A 26,277-nucleotide genomic window follows, 5' to 3' on the forward strand; every position below is an offset into this window, starting at 1 on the left:
GGCAAATCAGTGTTTCACATTAGGATCTAGCATCCTAATAGGCTCTCTATTCAGTAATACTCCTGTAATTCATGAACAAATAATCACAGTGTTTCACATTTGGATCTAGCAAATAATAAGAATAAAATGATTCAGTTTAAAAATAGTCATAAATAATCAGTGTTTCACATTTGGATCTAGCAAATAATAAGAATAGTTTAAAATGATTCAGTTTAAAAATAGTCATCAGTAAGAAGTAAAAGGTGCAATAACCGACACATGAATTTGATAGGCAGTGTAAAAGAGTAGGCAGGGTAAGAATAAATACAAGTTGTGTCAGGATATCCCTGATGTTTCCTCTTGCCACTAGGTGGTAGCATCTAATGGAGGTGATGATCATGTATCTAATGGAGGTGATCATGTATCTAATGGAGATGATCTTGTATCTAATGGAGGTGATGTTCATGTATCTAATGGAGGTGATCATGTATCTAATGGAGATGATCTTGTATCTAAATGGAGATGATGATCATGTATCTAATGGAGGTGATGATCATGTATCTAATGGAGATGATGATCATGTATCTAATGGAGATGATCTTGTATCTAAATGGAGATGATGATCATGTATCTAATGGAGGTGATGATCATGTATCTAATGGAGGTGATGATCATGTATCTAATGGAGGTGATGATCATGTATCTAATGGAGATGATCTTGTATCTAAATGGAGATGATGTTCATGGTTCTAAATGGGCTGGAATGGCTACATAACTGCATGTATGTTGTCTGATCTTCAGAATGGACCTGTCTGGTTCTTCACCTGAAGGGTGCAGATGATGACATGTCACAAATGCCTGACTTTCTACCTTCTCTCTCTCTAGCACCTTTTTAAGTGGTTACCATGGTTAGACAGCCATACTGTAAGGAAGAGAACTACACAGACATTCCATACAAGTATTGATTGTGATTGAAAGTTGTCCTATGTCACTATTGTGTTGCTATGGAAACGGAAGGCATATTGCCATTGCAAGAGTTTAGTTTATTAGGATCCCCAATAGTTGACCTAAAGAGCGCTGGCTAATCTATCTGGGGTCCGACTTACAAAACATACAATATACAAAAGTACAAGTTCAGAGAAGAACTAATAAAAACGAGCAAGAATTCAGAATCGAACAGAACAAGATGGATGTCTATGTGACTATGTTAATGGCAAAATGATAAACACCAGACCTTCTGTTCCCATAGCAATAGATTACAGTAAATACTGAATAGGACAAGTGAGCCCAGTGCTAACTGCCCTGTCCAGTTCCTGAATGTAAAATCAAGGTATGTGACATCACAGTCTGTATCCCCACCCCTCCCTGTTCCTAAGCCTACATTTAAAGGGGAACACCACCTAAATTAAGAATTCCAATGTTATTTCCATGGCCTTGGTAAGTTCAATATTTGTGAACAGTAGTCTGTCTGTGGTATAAAAAAAAAAAGGCAAAACAGCACCTCTACCACCCGAGACAATTAATCAATGGCTGCTTTTCTATAATACTGGTCTAGTACTTCAGAGCTTTACGAGCAGTATGGGTCGTTCCCTGGTGGGAATCGAACCCCTAACCCTGGCAGTGTTAGTTCCTTGCAGAAAGCCAAGCAGTCCACCCACTGAGACGCATGGAACCACACATTAGAACGTTTGTGTTCTGTAATGTGGCCACAGGTTCTCTGTAGAACATCACTAGAATTATTTGGCACTTTGGGACAGAATGTTGTGTTGATTGAACTGCCAGATTCACATGTTATGTTTTGAGAGTGTGGCTTATCACTTGTGTAACCTCTCTACACTCATCCACACATCCAATCACAGATTAGGAAACGACACAACTGGTTGTAAATAAATCCAGTTTGGTTACTTACGTTAGGCTGCCCCCCTCTGGTCAAGCAAGCAACAACACCAAAGCAAGGGGTAGCGAGGGGTTTATTTATCATAAAAACAACATATAAACCACTAACTTCTAAAACAGACAAGTTGAGAGAAAGAGACAAGAAAATGTAGGTTCCAAAAACAAATAAATATTTACATCAAAGCAGAGAAGTAGGCAGCATCCCTCAGAACAGACAACAGATGATGTTCAATACAGGAGAGATTTGACATATTCAGCATCTGTATTTTCTTAGATTGCCATCATTGCATTTCAATGAACAGATGACTAACTCACTTCCATATATTCCAAAACGCCAAAACAACAGTGGTGAAAATCTATTCAAGTCAGGTAATCAATACGTTGTAATTCTAATAGTGTATTCAGACCGTTTTTACTATTTTGGTTGTTGAGGTGTGGTTATTTTGACCACCCTCACTGCATCAAAGTCGACAAAATATGGCAGCGAGGTGGAAAAGGCGAATGGGAGGCTCTTCAGTGGACAGAGACAGTAGACATACATAAGAAGCGAGGTAGGACCAAGGTCTTTAGAAAAGGTCTGGATAACAACATTTATTTGACAACAATCCAGAAACTCAGTGACCACTGACCACCAGGCCCAGGATTCTAGTTCTTATACGAATGTTTAGAGCGCTGGTCCCGGTCAGGGGTTAACCCTTCCTAATATATGATCCTTGGGTAAGACAGGGCTATGTCAAATCATACTCCCATAGGTGTTGGTTTTATGACAAGGCAGTGGCAGGTAATAACTATATACAACTGAAGGGGTTGTAAGTAGGGACGCACCGATCGTGCTGGCCTATCCAAATCCTGTATAGGTGCATCCCTAGATGTTGGGAGGGGTTATGGGTGAAGGGTTATAGCTAAGGCTGAGACCACTATAATTATCGATAAGTGGCGTCACATATCGATATATTTGCATATGTAAAAAATCAAATACCTTTTTCATGTAAATTCTGTTGAATTGCAACTCTGCACTGTGCATTCAATATGCAGTGCACTCCTCCATCACATCGAGACCACAGACTATAAAATTAGAAGGATCACTGGTAGTTTTGAATGGGGAAATCTATAACACTAAAAATGACGGTAACGATAAAGAATTGCTGCAAAATAAACATAAATTTGTTGTTTAAATAATCATTTATAAAGAAAAATAAGAAATTATACTAATAAATATATCGATATTTAGGTCACGATTTATCGATTCTTCCAAAAGGCATATGGTCTCAGCCTTAGTTATAGCACACTCCTACGCAGAGCCGTCCCTACGCCGGTACGTCACAGCCGGCTAAACAACTCCGACCAAGAGAGCTCAAATATTTACCAAATCAAGGACATCCGCAACCAAAATTGTTTGTAAGAATATGTGGCTATAACTTTGAATTGGGTGTATGGAGTATCACAAATAACCATATTGTCTGAACATTTATGAGTTATGCAGTGATGTAGTAAACAGACTATAGTGCAGTCTTCTCTACGTAAGGAAACCAGGCCTTTATGGCTACGCACATCTGTGTTTCCATGGACACAGTGAATAAACTAGGCTGCACAGTAAATGTAAATGTTTTAACTTCTTTACATTTTCGGTTCTTGTTTATAAAAGACTAATAAATATGGGGGCGGGGGAACTATAATATTGTTTATTTAATATGTTAAGGGAAAATAATACGAGTCTATGTGGCGTGATTAGTTTACTTCCACTCTGGGCAGAGATGTTTTAATAGTGGACCGGAAGTGGAACGTCATCCAGCTCCCTGCGTAGGAGAATGGGGTCATAGGTCAGGGGTCGGTCCTCTTGTAGGCCACCATGCTGTTGACCTTGTGGATGGAGGTGGTGAAGGATCGCAGGCGAACCTCCTCCGATTGGTCGATGATCTGCGGGCCTGACTCCTCCCACTTCTCCGGCACCAACAGGTCCTTGTCGGTGTAGACCAAGAGGTCGAAGGCACCTGGGGGTCAAGGGTCAGAGGGGGGAAAAGTCAACCAATTGCCAGCAATGTGATGCCACACAATGACACGTTGTAGGAGTCTTAACACTTTGAGTGCCAGCGACGTGTTATGTCGTCTTATCATGCCCCCCGTTGAGTGCCGACGGCGCATTTTTTTTTTTTTTGAATATTAGCGATCTGAATTCATATTTCATCAACAGAGTCTCCCGTTGGTACAGCAGACCCTCTGGAGCTCAGATGGGAAAATACCGCCCCCTATTGTCTATCCCTGTGTAACTGCAGGCCATTCAATTAAACTGGTGGATCTGTGTAGGGGCTCCATTATGCTGGCGAGGGATCTGATGATGAGGGAAGTGATCGCGAGTTGGAAAGCAGCGTGGAATATATATTTACAGTAGCCAATATTCAATCAATAAATGCGATGGATATTTGGAATGGCAATCAGGAATTGGAATAATCTTTTTGGAGAACATCTGATCTAAGGTAAGGAGTCTATGTTACCAGTTTTAGGATAATCAGAGCTGTATTCACTGAGATAACAGCGTGTCCCGTATGTGTATACAGTATGTGTGTGTGTGTGTGTGTGATGTTGAGGAAATGAGAATCGATTTCTCAGCTCGCTTCTATAGCGTGCATAAGTACACATATACTATCGATAATCTAGCATTTATTTGAAAACTATTCATAAATAGGCCGACAAATGACAACGTGTCTCGTGTATTCGAGAATATTCCAATAAATACCGTTTATGAGGGAATCTTTCTATTTTCCGGAAATTTTTGAGAGAACGATAGCTTTTCGAAATGCTATAAAAAGGTTATGAACAGATTAAAAAACAATCCGTTTCGACAATGTTGACTGCAAACAAGTCATTGATAAGTGACGGGCAGATTAGACAGCCATAATTTAAAACATAGATTATGCGTTTTTAACGCCAACATTGAAGTGGGTGGCGGCATTCAAGGGGGTAAAAAGGAAAACACGGCCGGCATTGAAAGTGTTAATGGAGGACTCTCCTAAACACAGCCACGATTAACAATGTTGTCCAAAACATGGCAATTTAGTCTGAGACGCGAAAGACGTCCCAAATCACAGTGTGGGGAGGTTAGGTCTTTGTTGACATGGGGTAAAACAGTTTACCTACCACCATTCGAGAATGTCCAACTTTTAAACTCAAAAGTAAAAAAAAACACCAAGCATGTGACCATATAATAGGACCTTTATAGTCTTGGTCCCTTTAGGTTTTGTAGCCATGCATTTGTAAATTATTGTTCTTTTGTTTTAACATGTTTTTATATTGCTCTGTTCTTGTATTTTATTTGTTTTCTGTTTGGGGACTGAGGATGAAAATGAGCATCCCTTCACTTGCTAAACCCTGTGTATTTACAGTGAATTATATGTATTGTCCATTAGGGCTGGGCGATATGACGATATTATATAAATATCGGGTACAGTTCATTAACGATACACTTTTTTAACGTATCGTGGATATCGTGATGTTTTGCCCAAGAGGATTGTGTCACGTCAATCTGGTCCACCCCGTTCAAACTTTTGAACAACGCCGCTCCCACACACACACTACTGCATCAAAGTTAGTACGTATGATTAACAAAGGCATTCGTTTTGTGGCATCAACATTATATAGTTACACATCAGCGTATTTACCCAAACATAGCAACGTCCAATGACGACATAGATAGCAAGCATTACTGTTCATATCTCAGTCCGTGCCGAGTTGTGCGTGCCCATTCTGCGGTCTGTTAATAAAGTTTTCAATCAGACAGATGTATGGAAAGGCTTTTATTATAACATTTGTTGCAGTAAAATCATTATGCCTCGTTGTCATGCTGCGGTGCGCTAGTAATCACTCGTCGGCTGCGGTGAGCTGTTGTTGTTGTCGTTGAGCTGAGCTCTCGTTAAAATCAAGGAGGGCATTCAGGAAGTAAAAAAATAATAGCGCTGCTTGCCGATTGGTGCTAAGAACAGCAGGGCGGGTACAAGCGGTGTGACGTAATTGGCAGACTCGACTGTCAATCAAAATTATTCTTTTGCCGGCTGAATGATTGAACGAATGAACGTTATTAACGATTGCAGAATGGGTACAATACAGTACAGCTCAATACAACAACAGTGGACTGACTGGAGGATGAAGACCAGAAAAAGACTTTCGGCTTTTTTACATAAGGGTCCTCCATTTTCAATTCATCAAAACATTTAGAGACATACAAATATACAGTAGTTTCATAAAAATGCTAAAATCCTATTTATTGATTGATTGATTGATTGATTTAAAACTTTATTAACATATTGCAGAATGGGTACAGTACAGCTCAATACATACAATTGTTAAGGGGATGCAGACCAGCGAAAGACTTTCGTCTTGTTTACATCAGGGTCCCCCATTTTCGATTCATCATATTTCATATCTAAATTATATAATATCTCATTGCTAAATATATGCAATATATAATCTAATAATCCAATAATCTAAATCTAATATATAATATAAAAATGCTAAATGCATGGGTATTTTATTTTGTCTTTAATGTTAGCTTGCAAACTCAAATACTGTCTTGGTAAGCCTCATAATGAATTGTTTGGGGAAAAAAAGAAAAACATCGTGATGCGTATCGCCGAAAGGTCAGAAAATATCGTGATATCATATTTAGGCCATATCGCCCAGCCCTATTGTCCATTAATACATGCTGTACCTTCCAAATAAACGAATAAATGAAATTAAATATTTCACATTTTAATTAGTTGTTCAATTAGGTGTGTATAAACATAGATATGTGGGCATATAGTTATGAACAGATAAGTATTCTTTGGCTACTTCATATAGTTTGATTATTGTATTATGGAGCTTGTCTTGTCTATGTGCGTGTTCTAGTCTTTGTCATGTTACCTTGTAATGTTATGTTATGATGCAAGTATTATGTTGCATGGGCCCCAGAAACAATAACAACTACTGCAATGCTGTAGCTAATTGGGGATCCTAATAATATACTCAGGGTTCCGACAGACATTGCAAAATGAAATTCAAGGACTTTTCTATTTTACATTTTCAAGGATGTCACTTGAAGGATACAATTCACTTCTAAATGCTGTTTTTTTAAGCATTCTTGGCCTGCATGCCTGCCAGCTAGAGCATCACACGCGAATAAATGAGGGAAAGCAGTTGGAGCGAGCGAGACAGCGACTCGTCAGATTTGATTAAAACAGAACCAAAAAAAACTATTAATTTGATCATGGATGAACAAAACATTCAATGCGAATGGTTGATTTGAATTTCAAGGACTTTTTAAGCACCTTGTAAAAAATTTGTTGTTTTCAAGGAATTATCAAGCACTTCAAGGACCTTGTGCGAACCCTGTATACTAAAGTAAAAAGCCTAAATAGATTTTGAAATAGTAACGTGTCCAGGCGAGCAATACAAACGACTTTAGCCAAACGCTCCATAACTCAGCTTTTCAGGAATTAGCCCGGATCACTCTGAAACTATACAATATTCACCACGGGATAACACGCGAACGTATACATGAAAACATTTACTATTTTGTACATGTTGGACGAGAGATAGTGACTGTCAAATGAGCCATAGCATACGGTAGTATTGTCTCCATAGCTATAATATAGAATATAGATATAGCTCTGCAAACATCGTGACGCATCATGAAAATAGGCAATGGAAAGCTGGCCCATTGACTACAGGATGAGGATAATAGCTGGTGCTCAGTTAATGGAGGACTCTTGAGTATTTCTTAAGATAAGAGATGTCTATCTATTGAACTACAGAGGCTTCAGTGTCTTGCAGAGTAATCAATGGCATTACTGGGTATCAGCACTGATGACCAATCCATTTACAAGTTCCAGATTCTATTCAATTTCAAATTGATTCAATTAGGCCTGATGGCGCCGGTTTCAGGGGGCAAAGCACCAGACATTGTTGTCAAAAGGTGTGAACAAAGTTTCCGTAATAGTTTAGCACAGTGTTTCTCAAAGTGTGGGGTGCGCAGAGGCATGACAGGGGGGGCCTTGAGATAAAAAAAAAAAAAAAGAATTGGATTACAGAAAATGATCACTAAAGTGCTATCTGTTGCCATAATAAGTTTGACCATTTCTCAAAATCTGAAAATCATTAATTAACAAAACACAGAAAAGGATCACCAAGTTACTCTGGATACAAAAATACTTTACAGACAACATTGAGACAAAGCTTCCTGACACATCTCCATCCAAACTCTTGGAAGAACTCATTGAAATCTCATCTGATACCACCTGGAGAGCTAGTTTCAGAGTGTGGTGCCGAGTACCAAGTATCTCATGATGCAGCAGTTAAGGTGTTCATACCATTCAGCACCACATTATGTGTGAAGCTGGCTTTTCATCCATGACAGCTCTGAAAACAAAATATAGGGCCAAGTTGAGCATTGAGGATGACATGCGTGTTGCCTTGTCAAAGACTGACAGCAATAAAGACTGTTTGCTTATTTCCTATGTTTGCTTTGTAAATTCCCAGTCACTGAGTGAAGATCTGCTGTTTTGCAAATATGTCAAAAACAGAGCGACAGCTGATGAGCTTTTCAAAATTATTGACAGTTACCTGACAGAACATGGACTGAAATGGGAGAACTGTGTGGGCTTTTGTTCTGACGGTGCACAGGCCATGGCAGGGAAAAGGAGGGGGCTACAGGCGCTCATCAAGGGGGTCTCACCAAACGCGCTATGAACGCACTGTAAATTCACAGAGAGGCGCCAGCGTCAAGACAGCTTAGCCCTGAGCTGAATGAGGTTTTGACAGAAGTTATAAACGTGGTAAATTTCATCAAAACCCGACCCCTGAAAGCTGTTCTCTGCGCTGTTTGAGGAGATGGGAGCTGACCATTCTGCAGTGCTGTTTCACAGCGAGGCAAGGTGGCTCTCTCGAGGGAAGGTGTTGTCAATTTGAAGGTCACGATATTGGTGTTATTTCAATACATTTAAACATGGCCCATTTCATGACTATTTTGTTGGGGCGAGGGGGTAAAAATATTTTGGTCCGCCAAAGGGGGGCCTGACAGAAAAAGTTTGAGAAGCAGTGGTTTAGCAGAAACTCAGCGCGAAATAGCGTTTAGTGGAAGTCATAACCAGTGTTGGGACTAACGCGCTACAAAGTAACACGTTACAGTAACGAAGTTACTTTTGGCGATAACTAGTACTCTAACGCATTACTTTTGAAATTCAGTAACGCTACTTACTGAATGGTTCGTTAATGCGTTATTTGCGTTATATACGGCGTAGATTGATAGCGAGCGGTAGTGATTATTATTATTATCCTCATATCCTGTCTGGCTGCAGGGAAACGCTATGCTGGGGGCGTGTTTTGTTTACTATTCCTGATCCTGACTGATAATGGCAGCGCCCAGCTACTCGCGTATTTCTCTTTTGTCGAGCGAAAAGAAAATAACGTTTTAGTTATGTCATTTGCGTTTTGGCTCAAAGATACTGGAGTCTAACGTTAACTACCAGGACTCATCCAAATCCACTCGCCACCCGCGTAGAATGATACCAGGCGACACAGCAAATGGGACGGAAAACTTTTTACAACTACTTGGAGAGAGAATATACAGTACAACATGGAAATGAGATAAAGAAAATGTTTAAGGGGCTGCTGGTCTAACGTTACATCTCGACAGACACTGGTGAGTGCAGTGATGTGAATGTAAATGAATGGAAACTCAAGTTGATCAACGCATTTTGACTACAAATCTGCCAGGGAATCTCATCAATACTAATCAAACAATATAAATATAGTCCTTTGATGCACAATTGATATCCTAACTATTCTAACGTTGCAATGCACGATTGATATCTTAAACAACGTTGCAAGACGGTTATAATGAAACGCTCCGGCGACAGATATCAAGGCTGTTCCTCAAGCACTTATTTTCAACCTAGAACCTAAACGTGCATGTGCGCAACCTAAACGTGCCTGCGCTCAACCTCCCCGAGCAATTAGGCACGGTGCATTTCTTATTACGTCGGGGCATTTGTGTTTGTGTCAGATTTGTATTTGTATCTAGACCACATTGCTTAGCAGAGTTCAGTGATGTGAATGGAAACTGTCAAGTTGATCAACCGATTTTGAGTATCTGTATCTGCATGGGAGCAATTTTTTTCTTCTTCAAGTAACTAAATAGTTACTTTTCACAGTAACGCATTACTTTTGGGTGTAAGTAACTAGTAACGTAACGGAGTTACTTTTGAAATGAGTAACTAGTAAAGTAACTGAGTTACTATTTTTCAGTAACTAGCACAACACTGGTCATAACACATCGCCTGAAAAAAAAGACTGATTCAAAAGATTGATCGTGATTTTTAAGAATCAAGTTTATTTTGCGATATCTGTTCCCAGCCCTAATCAATAGCATGGTCTTCTAAACGTGTAACAGGCAGCAGTGTACTTACAGGTGGTCTCCAGCAGGGGCAGAAAGGTAACAGTAGCTGTGACCTGCCGGATGACAGAGCGGATCTCATCCTGAATGGTCTTGATAGACTTCTCCCTGGGAGCACTGGAGAGAGAGCGCCATTATTATAATTTTTTGACAATGTGCATTTACATTAATCATTGTCACATGAAAACATGTTTGCAGATTTAGCAGAAGCTAATTTCCATCTGTAGTCTATACAAAAAACATGAAATACTAACAGTGCAAGAGTGCTAAATATATATATACACGTAGAAATGCAACATAACATGCACATGACACACAGCATAAAGAGTGCAAAATACATACACGTAGAAATGCAACATAACATGCACATACACACAGCACAATGCCAAACATACTCAACTATTCTTGACGCTTAACCCTTTGGGTGCCGTTCACGTAGAACTACGTTTCTGTCGTCCGACGGTTGAATGCCAGAAACGTAGAACTACGTTTTTCTCACGGTATTTCTTTTATTCGCTATTGCCATTCATAATTCAGCGGGGCACATTGTGCATACTGTTCTGAGTGTGTCTGAGCTGGCAGACGGTCTTATACCGCCCTCTAACGCCTTCGGCCGCTATTGCACTCAATTAGAAACGGTGTAGTTTCTTTTCTCTACCAAGCTGCGGTGTGGGGGCGGGTCCTAAACACTCCGGCAAAAGATGTGCTTGTAGGGATGGCTTGGACAACTGACCCCACCCGCCCGTTTATGTGCAATGCCCAATAACGTCGGAGACAGGATCGCTGTGGATAACTGGAATGGCGATCAGATAATTGGATAATTTTTTTTGCATTACATCAGAGACCAGGTAAGGACTCTATATATCCAATCTTGCGTTGATCTGATATTTTTTTCTACCGCGATTGAAGCTGTCTGTGTTTTATGTGTGTGGCTGTTTACCGTTGGGTGCAGGAGGGGAGCGCCGCACTCCAGGGCACATTTCATGTATGCACGAGGAAGGATAATAATGTGAAAAATGACAACGTGTTTATTGAATTACACAAAAACGCTGTTTTCGCGTCTTTTTCCTGGAATTACTAAGAAGCACCCAAACTATATTCATATTCAAAACGGTATAAAACGGAAATGTACGGATGAAAAAATTATCAGTTTTTTTGCACGTTGACTGGAAGCAACTCACTGACAATCTACGGCGTTATTAGACCCATAGCTATAATATAAAATATAGGTTTAGCTCTACAAACAAGATGCGCATTTACATGGGGTTAAAATTATCAGTTTTTTTGCACGTTGACTGGAAGCAACTCACTGACAATCTACAGCGTTATTAGACCCATAGCTATAATATAAAATATAGGTTTAGCTCTACAAACAAGATGCGCATTTACATGGGGTTAATGGCAGCAAGGCCAGATGCACTTCCCGGAAGGGGCGTGGCACTCAACGCAGGGAACAAAATAAGTACCCGCCAACCGCCAATGGCGGGCAGATTTAAGGTTTGGCGAGTAAAAATGAGAGGTATGCCCGCCACCTGGCGTGTAGTTCATATCGATACTCTTATTTTGAAAATCCTGTGCAGGTCTCATTTCCGCCCCAAGCGCAGCTCCAGTCATAATATCTATGGCTCTTGTCAGCTAGCAACGTTCGGTTCGGTTCGGTCATCAAAGAGAAGTCGCCTATTCTCAGTCCTTGCCCCACAATGGTGGAATGAACTACCCACCCCAGTTAGGACAGCCGAATCACGTCCAATCTTTCGCCGTCGACTAAAGACGCACTTCTTCAACCATTATCTGAATTAAAAAAAAAAAAAAAAAAAAAAAATCTAACCCTAACTAACCGTACTGTCATGCACTTGTCCTAATAAACTAACCTACACTGTAGCACTCAACACTTTGATGAACATTGTTGCTCAGCTGATAGAGTTGTGCCCTTCCTGATGGCTTGTCGTACAGAACTTGTAAGTCGCTTTGGATAAAAGCGTCAGCTAAATGACTAAATGTAAAATGTAAATGTACTCTTATTTTGAAAAAAACCTGTAGCAACTCCGCGAGTCATATCCGCCCCAGTCCGTGCTTCTGCTCGCATTAAAGCCGAGTAGCGCTACACAGCAGTGCCCCTATTTTGCAAGCCGAAATAAGTCTGTGGTGTTTTTTTTCTCTCTCACAACGGGTCAAATGTATCTAACATGCGTTGCATCGTCGTCATTCCTTTATGCCCACATCGCCCGAAATAAACGTTACGTTATCGTAAGCTAACAAGCTAATCCTGATCAGAGGCAGAGTCATAGAGAACAGCAGACAGTGTGGACTGAGGAAAGGGAAATGGGGAGGCGGCACTCCCCTTCCCTGTGTGTGCGTTTGGAAAGACGATGAAGTCACTAGTCAGGACAGGAGTATATTATAGTAAACTGAGGATTGACAGATAATGTTGATATTCAAATATAAAAAGGTTTCGAGAGGAGTGGAAGTTTGAAGACAGACTAGACTACAATATGATGCAGGGGTGGTGAGTTGAAACAGTGTGTGTGTCCTGACCCCACTTCTATGTTTCAATAAATTATTTGCATTTAAAACTATTAACGCTGACTCATTCCTTCAGTCCACTCAAAATTATGCTAATATTCCTTATGTTGTTTATGATATTAATTGAAAATAGCATATGAGAGTATTATATAGTAATAATAACACATGGCGATATACTAAAAAGCTATTTAAAATGTTTGGCTGGTAAAAGATCTGCCTGGCTGGTAGTTTTTCAAATCTACCGGCTGGTAAGTCAAAAAGTTAATTTTGTTCCCCGACTCAACGTGTTAAAATACAAGACAGAAATTCTAAAATACAAAGTAAAAGTAACTGAGTCCCTTGTGTAATCATCTATGTATGTTAAATATACCTGTATGTGTGTTTTTTTACATACCCACAAGACAAATGTATGTACTAATGTACGTGTATGTGTGTTTTTGGGGGGGGGGGGGGGGGGGGGGACTAAAACGATTTACATCTTCCTGTAGGTGCCCAGGAAACCAGACAAGGAAGTCAAACAGCACCACCTAGTGTTGGACTTGGCAACATTGATTACTCAGAACTACTCACACATCAAATGTATATTTCCTCCACTGATTAAACACCTTTTGTTTTTAAATTCAATGTACTGTATTTTTACTTCATCTTTTCTGTACAATGTCTGAGTTTCTTGAAAGGGGCTTCTTAACTTCCATATTTTAAACCTGGACCCTAATTGGTCTAAATTAATAATAGAGAAAAGAAATTGTGTTGATCGATTTAGCTGGTGGCTGAAAACTTTACATTGCAGCCCGTTTTTCCTTTAAAATTAAATGTATCATCATTATTCATATTATCATGGACTTGACAGTGTCAACGTATGATTATTGAAACTATGATTCCTCAGGGTTCCCTCCGACTGCCTTCCTGCTGTTTTCTATTTGCCATAGCAGCTTGTCGGTGGTCTGGTGTCCCACCTGCTCTCCTTGGCTGACTTGTCACACTCGATGTCAAACTGCCATCTCTCCAGCACCTCGTTGGTCTCCAGGCAGGTGATGACCAGGACAAGCTTCTGCACCGTGCAGTCAAACAGCCACTCTGAAACACAACGTTAGTCAAACAGCCACTCTGAAACAGAACGTTAGTCAAACAGCCACTCTGAAAAACAACGTTACAGTCAAACAGCCACTCTGAAACAGAACTTTACAGTCAAACAGCCACTCTGAAACACAACGTTACAGTCAAACAGCCACTCTGAAACAGAACGTTACAGTCAAACAGCCACTCTGAAACACAACGTTACAGTCAAACAGCCACTCTGAAACACAACGTTACAGTCAAACAACCACTCTGAAACACAACGTTACAGTCAAACAGCCCCTCTACAGTCAAACAGCCACTCTGAAACACAACGTTAGTCAAACAGCCACTCTGAAACACAACGTTACAGTCAAACAGCCACTCTGAAACACAACGTTAGTCAAACAGCCACTCTGAAACACAACGTTACAGTCAAACAGCCACTCTGAAACACAACGTTAGTCAAACAGCCACTCTGAAACACAACGTTACAGTCAAACAGCCACTCTGAAACACAACGTTAGTCAAACAGCCACTCTGAAACACAACGTTACAGTCAAACAGCCACTCTGAAACAGAACGTTACAGTCAAACAGCCACTCTGAAAAACAACGTTACAGTCAAACAGCCACTCTGAAACAGAACGTTAGTCAAACAGCCCCTCTACAGTCAAACAGCCACTCTGAAAAACAACGTTAGTCAAACAGCCACTCTGAAACACAACGTTACAGTCAAACAGCCACTCTGAAACAGAACTTTACAGTCAAACAGCCACTCTGAAACACAACGTTACAGTCAAACAGCCACTCTGAAACAGAACGTTACAGTCAAACAGCCACTCTGAAACACAACGTTACAGTCAAACAGCCACTCTGAAACACAACGTTACAGTCAAACAACCACTCTGAAACACAACGTTACAGTCAAACAGCCCCTCTACAGTCAAACAGCCACTCTGAAACACAACGTTAGTCAAACAGCCACTCTGAAACACAACGTTACAGTCAAACAGCCACTCTGAAACAGAACGTTACAGTCAAACAGCCACTCTGAAACACAACGTTACAGTCAAACAGCCACTCTGAAACACAACGTTACAGTCAAACAGCCACTCTGAAACACAACGTTACAGTCAAACAACCACTCTGAAACACAACGTTACAGTCAAACAGCCCCTCGACAGTCAAACAGCCACTCTGAAACACAACGTTAGTCAAACAGCCACTCTGAAACACAACGTTAGTCAAACAGCCACTCTGAAACACAACGTTAGTCAAACAGCCACTCTGAAACACAACGTTACAGTCAAACAGCCACTCTGAAACACAACGTTAGTCAAACAGCCACTCTGAAACACAACGTTAGTCAAACAGCCACTCTGAAACACAACGTTACAGTCAAACAGCCACTCTGAAACAGAACGTTACAGTCAAACAGCCACTCTGAAAAACAACGTTACAGTCAAACAGCCACTCTGAAACAGAATGTTAGTCAAACAGCCCCTCTACAGTCAAACAGCCACTCTGAAAAACAACGTTAGTCAAACAGCCACTCTGAAACACAACGTTACAGTCAAACAGCCACTCTGAAACAGAACTTTACAGTCAAACAGCCACTCTGAAACACAACGTTACAGTCAAACAGCCACTCTGAAACAGAACGTTACAGTCAAACAGCCACTCTGAAACACAACGTTACAGTCAAACAGCCACTCTGAAACACAACGTTACAGTCAAACAACCACTCTGAAACACAACGTTACAGTCAAACAGCCCCTCTACAGTCAAACAGCCACTCTGAAACACAACGTTAGTCAAACAGCCACTCTGAAACACAACGTTACAGTCAAACAGCCACTCTGAAACAGAACGTTACAGTCAAACAGCCACTCTGAAACACAACGTTACAGTCAAACAGCCACTCTGAAACACAACGTTACAGTCAAACAGCCACTCTGAAACACAACGTTACAGTCAAACAACCACTCTGAAACACAACGTTACAGTCAAACAGCCCCTCTACAGTCAAACAGCCACTCTGAAACACAACGTTAGTCAAACAGCCACTCTGAAACACAACGTTACAGTCAAACAGCCACTCTGAAACACAACGTTAGTCAAACAGCCACTCTGAAACACAACGTTACAGTCAAACAGCCACTCTGAAACACAACGTTAGTCAAACAGCCACTCTGAAACACAACGTTACAGTCAAACAGCCACTCTGAAACACAACGTTAGTCAAACAGCCACTCTGAAACACAATGTTAGTCAAACAGCCACTCTGAAACACAACGTTATAGTCAAACAGCCACTCTGAAACACAACGTTAGTCAAACAGCCACTCTGAAACACAACGTTACAGTCAAACAGCCACTCTGAAACACAACGTCAAGTCAACATTAACCCTTTACAGTCAACAGCCACTCTGAAACACAACGTGAACATTAACCCTTTGCAGTCAAACAGCCACTCTGAAACACAACGTCAACAACACTTTACAAGAAAAACAATTAGCAGACAAGTTATCCTTAGAGTAAATACGGGAAACTTCCTAAAGCGCCACTATCGGCTGTACCGATCCAATCTATCGCTTTACTGAACTGTATAGACTTACACCATCAGTTTGACTTAATAGCCATTATTAGCTTGCAAATGCATCATTATTTAATTTATTTCACATACCTACTCTGTGGAAATAAGTTTTGCGTTGAGACCAGTGTTGTTCTTAGTTTTCCAATAATCCAGTTTAGCCTACAATTGCTCATCTTACAAACTCTTGTGGGTGAATAATTAATAAAATCCTAATATATGTAATTTTAATCTATTAAAAATAAATCTATAATAAGCCAATTATTCATAAATGATGCCTCCTTACCCACCTTTTAAACAGCCCCCATTCTATTAATTGAGGCACCAGATAATGAACAGAAGTGCATTTACAACATATTGAGCTACTGTATGCACACACTGAATAGATAAACAAATGACCAAGGCCTAACAAAAATAATAGTTGGTTTCAGGTTGGTTGTCAGTTTGGCCATGGGTAGGTAGGGAATTTATTTTATTTTATTTTTTTATTTTATTCTTTCCCACGGCGACTATGGATAGGGAATTTCTTTATTTAATTAAAATGTTCACAACAACATGGATGCATGTACTCTGCCAGCATGTTTAATATCCATAATACTAAATGTTTGACTAAGATTTCTATGAAACTTTATTCTACAAAAAAAAAAAAAAAAAAAAAAAAAAAATCTGATTTTTTTTTTTTTTTAAATATATATTTTTTTTAAAAAACTCATAAAATATATTGGGTCGCACCTAAATCGGCAGGGTCGGTCGGCAACCTGAAACCAACCATTATTTTTGTTAGGCCCAATTAAGCTTAGAGACCTCAGGAAATGCATTTTTTTAATGTATAATTATTAGGGATGTCCGATATTATCGGCCGACCGATATTATCGACCGATATCGGCAGTAAAATGTGATATCGGAAAATATCGGTATCGGTTTAAAAAAAGAAAAAAACAATAACAATATTTGTTATATATATATATCCAGTGAAATGATTAGTTACCTGAAATTATTCCGTTTTTTGGGGTGGGAAACCCTGCATACCGTAATTCCTCTAATAGTAACCCCGGCTTGTATTTGTTTCAACTGTAGCGGGTACCAGGCTTGTATTAGGAGGAGGCCTGTATAAGAGGGAGGCCTATATTTCAAATTTTCAAACGGATCATAATGAATAAATCAACATTTTGTGTCAGTTTGAACCCAGTAAAATGTACTGGGTTCATTTATTGAAACCAAGTACTGTATGAAATAGTAAACAGTGCAATTACACGTGGTCACTGGTCATTTCAACGTTTTCAAAGTGAAATCAAGTAACTAGCTCAGTATGCAGCTCAGTATATTAGTAACCCGGCTTGTATTAGGAGGCCGGCTTATAATTGCTTAGCTCAAGAGCGCACCCGGCCATTAATAGAGACCCGGCTTGTATTTGAGACCCGGTTACTATTAGAGGAATTACGGTATATCGGTATCGGTTGATATCGGTATCGGAAATTAAGAGTTGGACAATATCGGAATATCGGTATCGGTAAAAAAGCCAATATCGAGCATCCCTAATAATTATGCACCCTGCACACAAAATCATATTATTTTTCATTTTGACCCCCCGTGGTAATTGAGTTTGACTGGCCCTGACTTTAGATAAGTTTAAAGGAAAACGCCAACATTTTGGGAAATTAGCTTATTTGCCATCTTCCCTGGAGTTAGACAAGAAGATGCATACCCTTTTCTTCTCTGTGCGTGCAGTAGGCTTAGGGAACGCCTGCACCGTTAGCGTAGCTTAGCTTCATCACTGGAAGTGGGGCAGTCCTTTACCCTGAAGTTCCCTACAGTCCCGAAATACACTCCAAAACGTTCCTGTAAACATGTTGTGACCTGTGTATTTACCACGTGGAGAAATAAATAATTCAATTCGACATTTACGTTTTCTAAGCAAATATACTCTGAACAATTTTTTGCCGAACCACTCCTCTCTGGGCTCAGTCAGTGATTTCACGCAACGCAGTGATACTTTAACATGACGCCAGTGTTTGTTTACATTCTCATTTCATTCAAAGGATCCGAACCGATTGAAGTTTATGGATACCATGCCTTCAAATCCTCTTACCTTGACGATTAAAAGCCTCCACAATTTAGAAAACAGTATTCCCATGGCTGGTGTTGATATGCTGCTACAGGGCTCTACCTCTACGCTAACCTTTTTCGCTAGGGGCACAGGTGCTCCTAAATGAAAAAATTTAGGAGCACACAAAGAAATTTAGGAGCACCCAAAAATATTTAGGAGCACAGTGAAAATATTTCAAGTAAGAGAGTTTATTTATTTTTTTCAAAAATAAATGTATATTTGTATTTGTACTGTGCGTGCATGTGCAAACGGGAACGGGACACACATCTGTGCAATAGCACATACCACCAAAGTCACTGGCCCACTGTGTGCGTGTATCATCTGCGTGTGCAAACGGGAATGGGACAGACATTTGAACTATTAATTAAGTGATTAATGCCTACTGTGGCAAAGTTGTAGCCAACAACTAGGCCTAATAAGAAAGGCAGTGACATTGAACAAAAAGGAGACACTGGCTTTACAACCAGGGCCATCAGTAGAGGGGGGAGCTAGTGTTGCTCTTCTAGAAAAATAATCCTTTCAGGGTTGCCTATTGAAATACTGTACACCTCCAGTACAGAAACATTGTTTATGAGTTTGCGTGTCAGGTAGACCATTGATTGACAGTCGATTCTGCCAATTACGACGTCACACCGCTTGCACTCTGGCCGTCCGGCGCTGCAGCTAGACCCTATTGCCACACCGCTTGCACTCTGGCCGTCCGGCGCTGCAGCTGGACCCTATTGCCCACCTCCGCGGTTGATAACGCTAGCCAAGTTAGCTCATTCTCCGGTATCTTTCGCGCAAAATAAAAATTAATGGGCTTCGACATGGCTGTATTGTCTGACTCAGACAGTGCCGCTGATCGTTACTTTCAGTTTCCAGTCGCGTGACCACAGGAAACTCTACTGTGATTGGAACGTTTATGCGGCTGTGAACTGTGGGACTTGTAGTTTTTTAACGATTCTCGCAGCGAAAAAAAAAAAACGAATGAGGCTGTAATCTGCATTCGCACGCCGTGCGAGTAATTGATTTTTCAGGTTCGCACACATTTTTAGGGGCATATGCAAGCAATATGGTCGCACTGTAGAGCCCTGTGCTAGCTAACGAAAACCAACAAACAGAACCGGACGCGTAAGCCGAAAACGAGGTATCATTTTTACTTCCGGTCGGGGGTTTCAAAATAAAAGAGTGACGTCTAAACAGGGCCGCCTCAGGGGGTGTGCGAGCAGTGCGGTCACACAGGGCCTCGCGGGAAGGGGGGCCTCGCACCAAAAATAAAATAAAAAATAAAATGTATTCTTTTTTTTGCGAGGCCCCCCTTCATCACAGACCTAAAATCTAGTTTTGCTTATATGCTTATATATTTCACATTAGACACGTTTGTAGAATGTGTGTGACTTGTTCCTGGCTCTGCAGCAGACACACTATTGGAGCTCTGGGGCTCTGCAGCAGACATACTATTGGGTTCAACGAAGGGAGGGGTTACATCATGTGTACGCCGGCGTGCGTCAGCTGCGTTTGACTATTTCGCGCGTGCAGCTTTGGAGGTTATGATTAGTTATGCCAGCCAAGAGGAAGAGGACGGTCATTCGGCAGATGGACTGAAGATGAAAGTTGTTGCATGTTAGACAGTTCAGTCAGGATAGCCATGTCGGCTTATCTAAAGGCAGGGACAGCTAGTTAGCTTTAGCTACGTTATAATATCGAGTGCTAACGTGTGGTTCAGTCGGGATAGCCATGATGATGTCGGCTAGTAGCTAGCTTAGCTAAAGGCTAACTAGCGTTAGCTAACCTAGAGAGAGCGCGTGCAGCATTGTTATGCCAAGATGAAGAGGACGGTCATTCGGCAGATGAACTTCGTCAACTCCACGCGGTTGTCTCCATCCTCTTGGACGTTTGGTGAGTTTTTAATGCACTCTATTCTATTCCCGCCGTGGATATATCTCTCTCTCTCTCTCGGGAGCCAAACGGGCCGGCTAGCTGTTGTAGCTAATGTTATATTGAGCCAAAGCGGGCCGGCTAGCTAACGTTATATTGAGCCAAATGGGCCGGCTAGCTGTTGTAGTAGCTAACTGTGTGTGGCCTGGTGTCAGTACCTGGCTACTCTATTTGCAGTTAGGCTATTTAGCTGATGTCGGCCATTGGCTCCTTGCTACTTTGTTTTCTCTGGTATAGACCCTCTTCTCTTTGGATTTAAGTGTTGATCTTTGTCCTTTTGGATCTATGTATATTCATGTTGCCTTTGTGAAGTTATCTTTTCCTTCTGTTTTGTTCTTCCATTAAAAGTTGAATATCCTTTAGGGGCTCATCTTTGCTTATCTCTCTCATACATGCTCTCTCTCTAACACACACACAGACATGCTCTCTCTCTAACACACAAGCTCTCTCTTTAACACACAGACATGCTCTATATCTCTCTCTAACACACAAAATGACATGCTCTCTCTATATTTCTCTCTTTCTAACACACATACATGCTCCCTCTCTAACACACACAAACAGACATGCTCTCTCTCTCTATCTTTCTAACACACACAGACATGCTCTATCTATCTCTCTCTTCAATTCAAATGGGCTGTATTTCACATTCTTGTATTTCTCCCAGTAGGTATGGGAGTTTTGAGTTATTGTCGATGTTTTCAAAGTCTCTTTGGGTGTTTGCAATTTGTGGGAAGTATGTCTTGGTATAGTGGGCAGGTTGTTAAGAAGTGGAGCTCGGTTTCCACCTCATCTTGTGTGCAGTGGGCCTGTCTTCGCTTGGGAGCCAGGTCTGCCTATGGCGGCCTTTCTCGATGGCTAGGCTGTGCTCGCTGAGTCTGTACCTAGTCAAGGATCTTCTTAGTATTGGGTCAGTCACAGTGCTCAGGTATTCTGCCACTGTGTACTCTCTGTTTAGGGCCAAATAGCATTACAATTTTCTCTGGTTTTGGGTTGTTTCTTTCCAATGTGTCTCTCTCTCTCTCTGGCCTTGCTCTGGTGGAGGGTCAGGGGCATTGCCGGGTCTGTGCAGCGATAACACTGTATATTGACTGTAGAACGGGAGCTCTCTCTCGCTATATGTTGACTGTATCATGCCTAGCCTCGGGCAGCGCTATTATTTAAGAATATGTTGACTGTATAAAAAAATATATATATATTTTTTTTTGAACATTTTAGGGGGGGGGGGGGGGCTCGCGTTTAAATCTCGCACCGGGCCTCGCATTTCTCCCAGGCGGCCCTGCGTCTAAAGCACCGGAAATACGTTTATTTTGTACATTATCTAACGTTAACACGAACCTAAACTAACGTTAATGTTAACGACCGGAAGTAAATTATGCCTCGTTTTCTGCTTACGCGTCCGGTTCTGTGTTTGTTGGTTTTCGTTAACTAGCAGCATATCAACACCAGCCATGGGAATACTGTTTTCTAAATTGTGGAGGCTTTATCGTCAAGGTAAGAGGATTTGAAGGCATGATATCCATAAACTTCAATCGGTTCTGATCCTTTGAATGAAATGAGAATGTAAACAATAGGGCTGTCTTAAATACTTCGAAGCTTCGTTCGATGGCACGAGCTTCAAACATAAAAAAAAAAATCGAAGTTAAAAAAAAATTTGCCTCCAATCTTGCGCCTCCATTCCAATGAAACGGAAGTAAGCGGCGCCTTCCCGCCTCCATTCCAATGAAACGAAAGTAAGCGCCGCCTCGACTCCACCTCTCTACAACAAGCACGTGGAGATTATCTGTGTTGAAAACAACAAGGACATGTGCAGCAGACATGTCGACGAAGAAGTCAGACGTGTGGTTACACTTTAAAATATGCAAAGACAATGCCCAAAAAGCCGAGTGCCAGATATGCCAGAAGAAAATGGCATATCACAACTATACAACAACTTTGTCAAATCACCTAAAAAACGTAAGTATCGTTGTACACGACGGCGACGCCACACAAAACATTAATAAGGCTATGCCTATGCTGCTATGGCTAATGCGTTACCAAGTTGGCTAATTCATCTCCTTTTGTAGGTGCATTGTCTGATATAATTATAAATTAAATATAATATAATTGTTTGCTTGATAGACGAAGGTTGCACCATAGAGCAGCCCCACTGCACCCAGGCAGCGCAGCCGAGTGAAACCTTGTTGGCTGCGTCACAGTCACGAAAGGGGCTACTTAATTAATTAATCCAATCCACTTTATTTATAGAGCACATTTAAAAACAACAAAGTTTACCAAAGTGCTGTACAAGTCCCACAACATAAAAAAAATAAAATAATATTATAATAAAAAAAAAAAATCTCCGAAGCTTCAAATTAAAATAGATTGCCAAAAATGGGCAAAAAAAGCTTCGAAGGTCAGCACTAGTAAACAAACACTGGCCTCACGTTAGAAAGTAGCACTGCGTTGCGTGAAATCACTGACTGAGCCCAGAGAGGAGTGGTTAGGCAAAAAATAGTTCAGAGTATATTTGCTTAGAAAACGTAAATGTCGAATTCAATTATTTTTTATTTCTCCACGTGGTAAATACACAGGTCACAACATGTTTACAGGAACGTTTTGGAGTTGTATTTGGTGACTGTAGGAGACTGTAGGGAACTTCAGGGTAAAGGACTGCCCCACTTCCAGTGATGAAGCTAAGCTACGCTAACGGTGCGGGCGTTCCCTAAGCATACTGCACGCACAGAGAAGAAAAGGGTATGCATCTTCTTGTCTAACTCCAGGGAAGATGGCAAATAAGCTAATTTCCTAAAATGTTGACGTTTTTCTTTAACTGAACATTATAGACTTAGACCATCAGTTTACTGAGCAATACAGACGTAGACCATCAGTTTGGGCTCACTGGACAAAAAGGAGAAATTAAATGTTTTTCACATGTATATAACATGAGGTCAACATACTTCTATGTGTTAAGAAATGCCTCAAATCAAGTCGCTTTGCTTTTTTACTTTTCTTACAGATCTCTAATTGTTCAGTAAAATGATTGGAAAACATTGGTATTCGGTATCGACTCGGCTTTGATTTCTATATCATGATGCACCTCCATGGCCTGTTGAAGCCATTTGATGTGTAGCATCCAACGTTCAGCTCAAACAGGTTTTTGTTTGAAAAAGAAAAACAGTATATTTTGCACCCTTGATGTACAGCATGCATGTATAGTTAAGTTTGCTTTTTTGTTTTATACCCGTCAATTTGCAAGCAGTTCGAGAGGACATTGTACAATACGAGGAATAACGTCGTAACAGTAGTTAGTTGCAGCGCTAACAGACCGTGTCACCTAATGTGTGGAATGTCTCACTGCGTGTGGCAGCTTGTGAAAACACGACACCTGCTCACCGTGGTGGGTAAATCAGCACATACTTGCTGCAACAAAACCAACATGATCTCACGGCAGTGCTGACAAGACCAGTCTAACGAGATTAATATAAAAACGACAGATACAATTTTGGACTAACATCACACAGTACTATATATACCTGTATGTCCCTATAATAATAATAATAATGCATTATAGGGACATACAGGTATATAGTACTGTGTGATGTTAGTCCAAAATGTTATCCGTCGTGTTAGACTGGTCTTGCCATAAATGTCATGAATGTTGTGCATGTCATAAAAATGTCACTATGAATTGAAAATGGGGGACCCACCCTGATGTAAACAAGACAAACGTCTTCTTTCTCTGGTCTGCATGTATTGTACCCATTCTGCAATCTGTTAATAAAGTGTTCATTCATCATACACACAGGGGCCTAGGAGGGAGGAGGGGTTTAGATTAGAAGTGGACTGGACACTAAGACTTTAGGCTCCATGGAGGCCTGCTAGCTGCTAACCCTTAGCTCAGTGTGGAGCTACCTTTGAGCTGAGCCACCACGTTGGTCAGGTAGGTCTTCAGCTTGTCGTCGGTGGTGAGCTGCAGGCTCATGTCGTACTGAGTCACCCGGGAGAAGGTCTCCGGGGGGTAGATGCCCCGCTGGTACAGGATGCTGTTGATCCCAAACGCTGGAGGAGAAGGAGACAACAAAAACCCGACAACAATGCGGTTAAGTTAATAAGGGAGTCTGGTTTTCTGTCAACACGCTGACACTGCGACATGGTTGTTCTTCTTCCAAGTCGAGTCCAACTGGGAGACACGGTGACGTTAGGTGTGTCGTGTGTGTGTGTGTGTGATTCAAAACAACATGAGCAGCACACGGTCTCCATCGCGTTGCAACTCCATTACACCGTCATGCATGGGGTTGATTATTCAAGTTTTTCATTCGAAACACTTCCGACAAAACGGATGAATTTGAGATGAATACTTACAGAAAAACTCCGCCACGAGCTCCGCGCTTCCTTTGAGAGTAATACCCTTTAACGTACTTGTCATTTTCGCTGTGTTTTTCGGTTTATCTTTTATAAAGAGTCTTTGTTTTTTTTTCCAGTCCGGTTTTCAACTACCCGCCGCCCAGTTTGAATCTGCTCGCTTCCGATTCCTGCGCATGCGTTGCACGTTACATCTACGTCACGTGCTTCGGCGTGTAGCGAATGGACGTAGATGAGCTGCGCTTTCGACCAATTGGCGCTAGAGGGAGCTAAAGCAATGATAATGAATTAATTGTAGCCTGTTGAAGCACCGTGTCATATTTAACCATAGCTTTATAAATAATCAATCACCCAAGCTAATAAATCGAGGCGTTCAGCTGTTGAGTCTATTCAAAATGAAATTAGACTAAATAAAGGGAATGGGAATGCCAGTAGCATACTCTCCTGTGTGTGTGTGTGTGTGTGTGTGTGTGTGTGTGTGTGTGTGTGTGTGTGTGTGTGTGTGTGCGTCAAACCTGGTTGTCAGTTGAGTGTGTATATGTGAAGGTCTTTGAATATCTAACTGCATTCACAATGTTTATGTTCCTTGCCTGTTTGTAATTCAAGTGGACAGAAACCAATCCCTATAACACAAGAGCATGCTCACCATATCTCGCTAGAATGATGTTCCCTGTGTTACCACTTCCTTTGGTCAATCCACCTTCCAATTTTACTGCTCCCAGCAGTTGGACCGGGATGCAAAATACTTTGAAAATGGACAAATTGATCCCCCTCACTAGCCTACTTTTAAGGACTCTATCGCAGAGCACACACACACATGCAACTGTCACCCAGCCTTTTAACTGTAATTTGTCTGTTCTGCTTTATGTATTACATACCTTGTAATTGTATTTGGTTGTTTGTTTTATGTTTGTTTTAATTATCTTCTTCTTTCTTGTATGTATCGTCTGACTCGGCTCAAATAAGGGACTAAACACGTTTCGCAATTATGCCACATCAATGTGGAACGCCCTACCCAAAGCTGTAAAGGAATGTGGATCACTACCCACTTTCAAAACCTCTCTCAAGGGACACCTACGGGAGACTGCAATTCAACACTGGCCCCTGTAAATATCCTAACCCAACCCCCTCCAATGTACAGTCATTTACCTAGTATGGTTTTGTCAATAGTTCAATGTACAATTTTGTTTGTTTGTACAGTGTATCCTCCCCCCCCCCCCCTCAATGTACAGTATTACTTGTTTATACAGTGTGCCCCCCGGCCCCCCCCCCCCAACCACCTCCAATGTAAATTACCCAGTATGGTTGTCAATATCCCAATGTACCCAACCCCCCCACACAACCTCCTCCAATGTACAGTTTCTACGTCAAATGTATATACTCCCTTTTCTTGACTCCTTCTGTATCACAAACAGTACTGTATTTGCAAATCT

The 26,277-nt window shown here is 41.1% G+C and overlaps 1 protein-coding gene across 1 annotated transcript; it reads right to left on the bottom strand.

Moving 5' to 3' along the window:
• Window positions 1–1,931: 1,931 nt before the first annotated feature.
• mad2l1 (MAD2 mitotic arrest deficient-like 1 (yeast)) lies at window positions 1,932–24,990 on the bottom strand. The gene is made up of 5 exons (XM_084323873.1): window positions 24,845–24,990; window positions 24,395–24,541; window positions 13,780–13,900; window positions 10,314–10,417; window positions 1,932–3,866 (listed from the first exon to the last, which is right to left on the bottom strand). Exons 1-5 carry the CDS (start codon window positions 24,906–24,908, stop codon window positions 3,697–3,699), a joined length of 606 nt encoding a protein of 201 aa, XP_084179999.1. The 5' UTR covers window positions 24,909–24,990; the 3' UTR covers window positions 1,932–3,696.
• Window positions 24,991–26,277: the final 1,287 nt, after the last annotated feature.

The sequence above is a fragment of the Notolepis coatsorum genome (assembly GCF_963971535.1).
Source record: "Notolepis coatsorum genome assembly, chromosome: 1".
NCBI lineage: Eukaryota > Metazoa > Chordata > Actinopteri > Aulopiformes > Paralepididae > Notolepis > Notolepis coatsorum.

Bases quoted from the DNA above. Each gene is read 5' to 3' on its own strand.
- mad2l1 (XM_084323873.1), bottom strand. From the start codon at position 24,908: ATGACAAGTACGTTAAAGGGTATTACTCTCAAAGGAAGCGCGGAGCTC. The intron at 24,542-24,844 runs GTAAGTATTCAT...CTTCTCCTCCAG, and splicing joins GCTCGTGGCGGAGTTTTTCT to CGTTTGGGATCAACAGCATC. The intron at 10,418-13,779 runs GTGGGACACCAG...CTCTCTCTCCAG, and splicing joins AAGTCAGCCAAGGAGAGCAG to TGCTCCCAGGGAGAAGTCTA.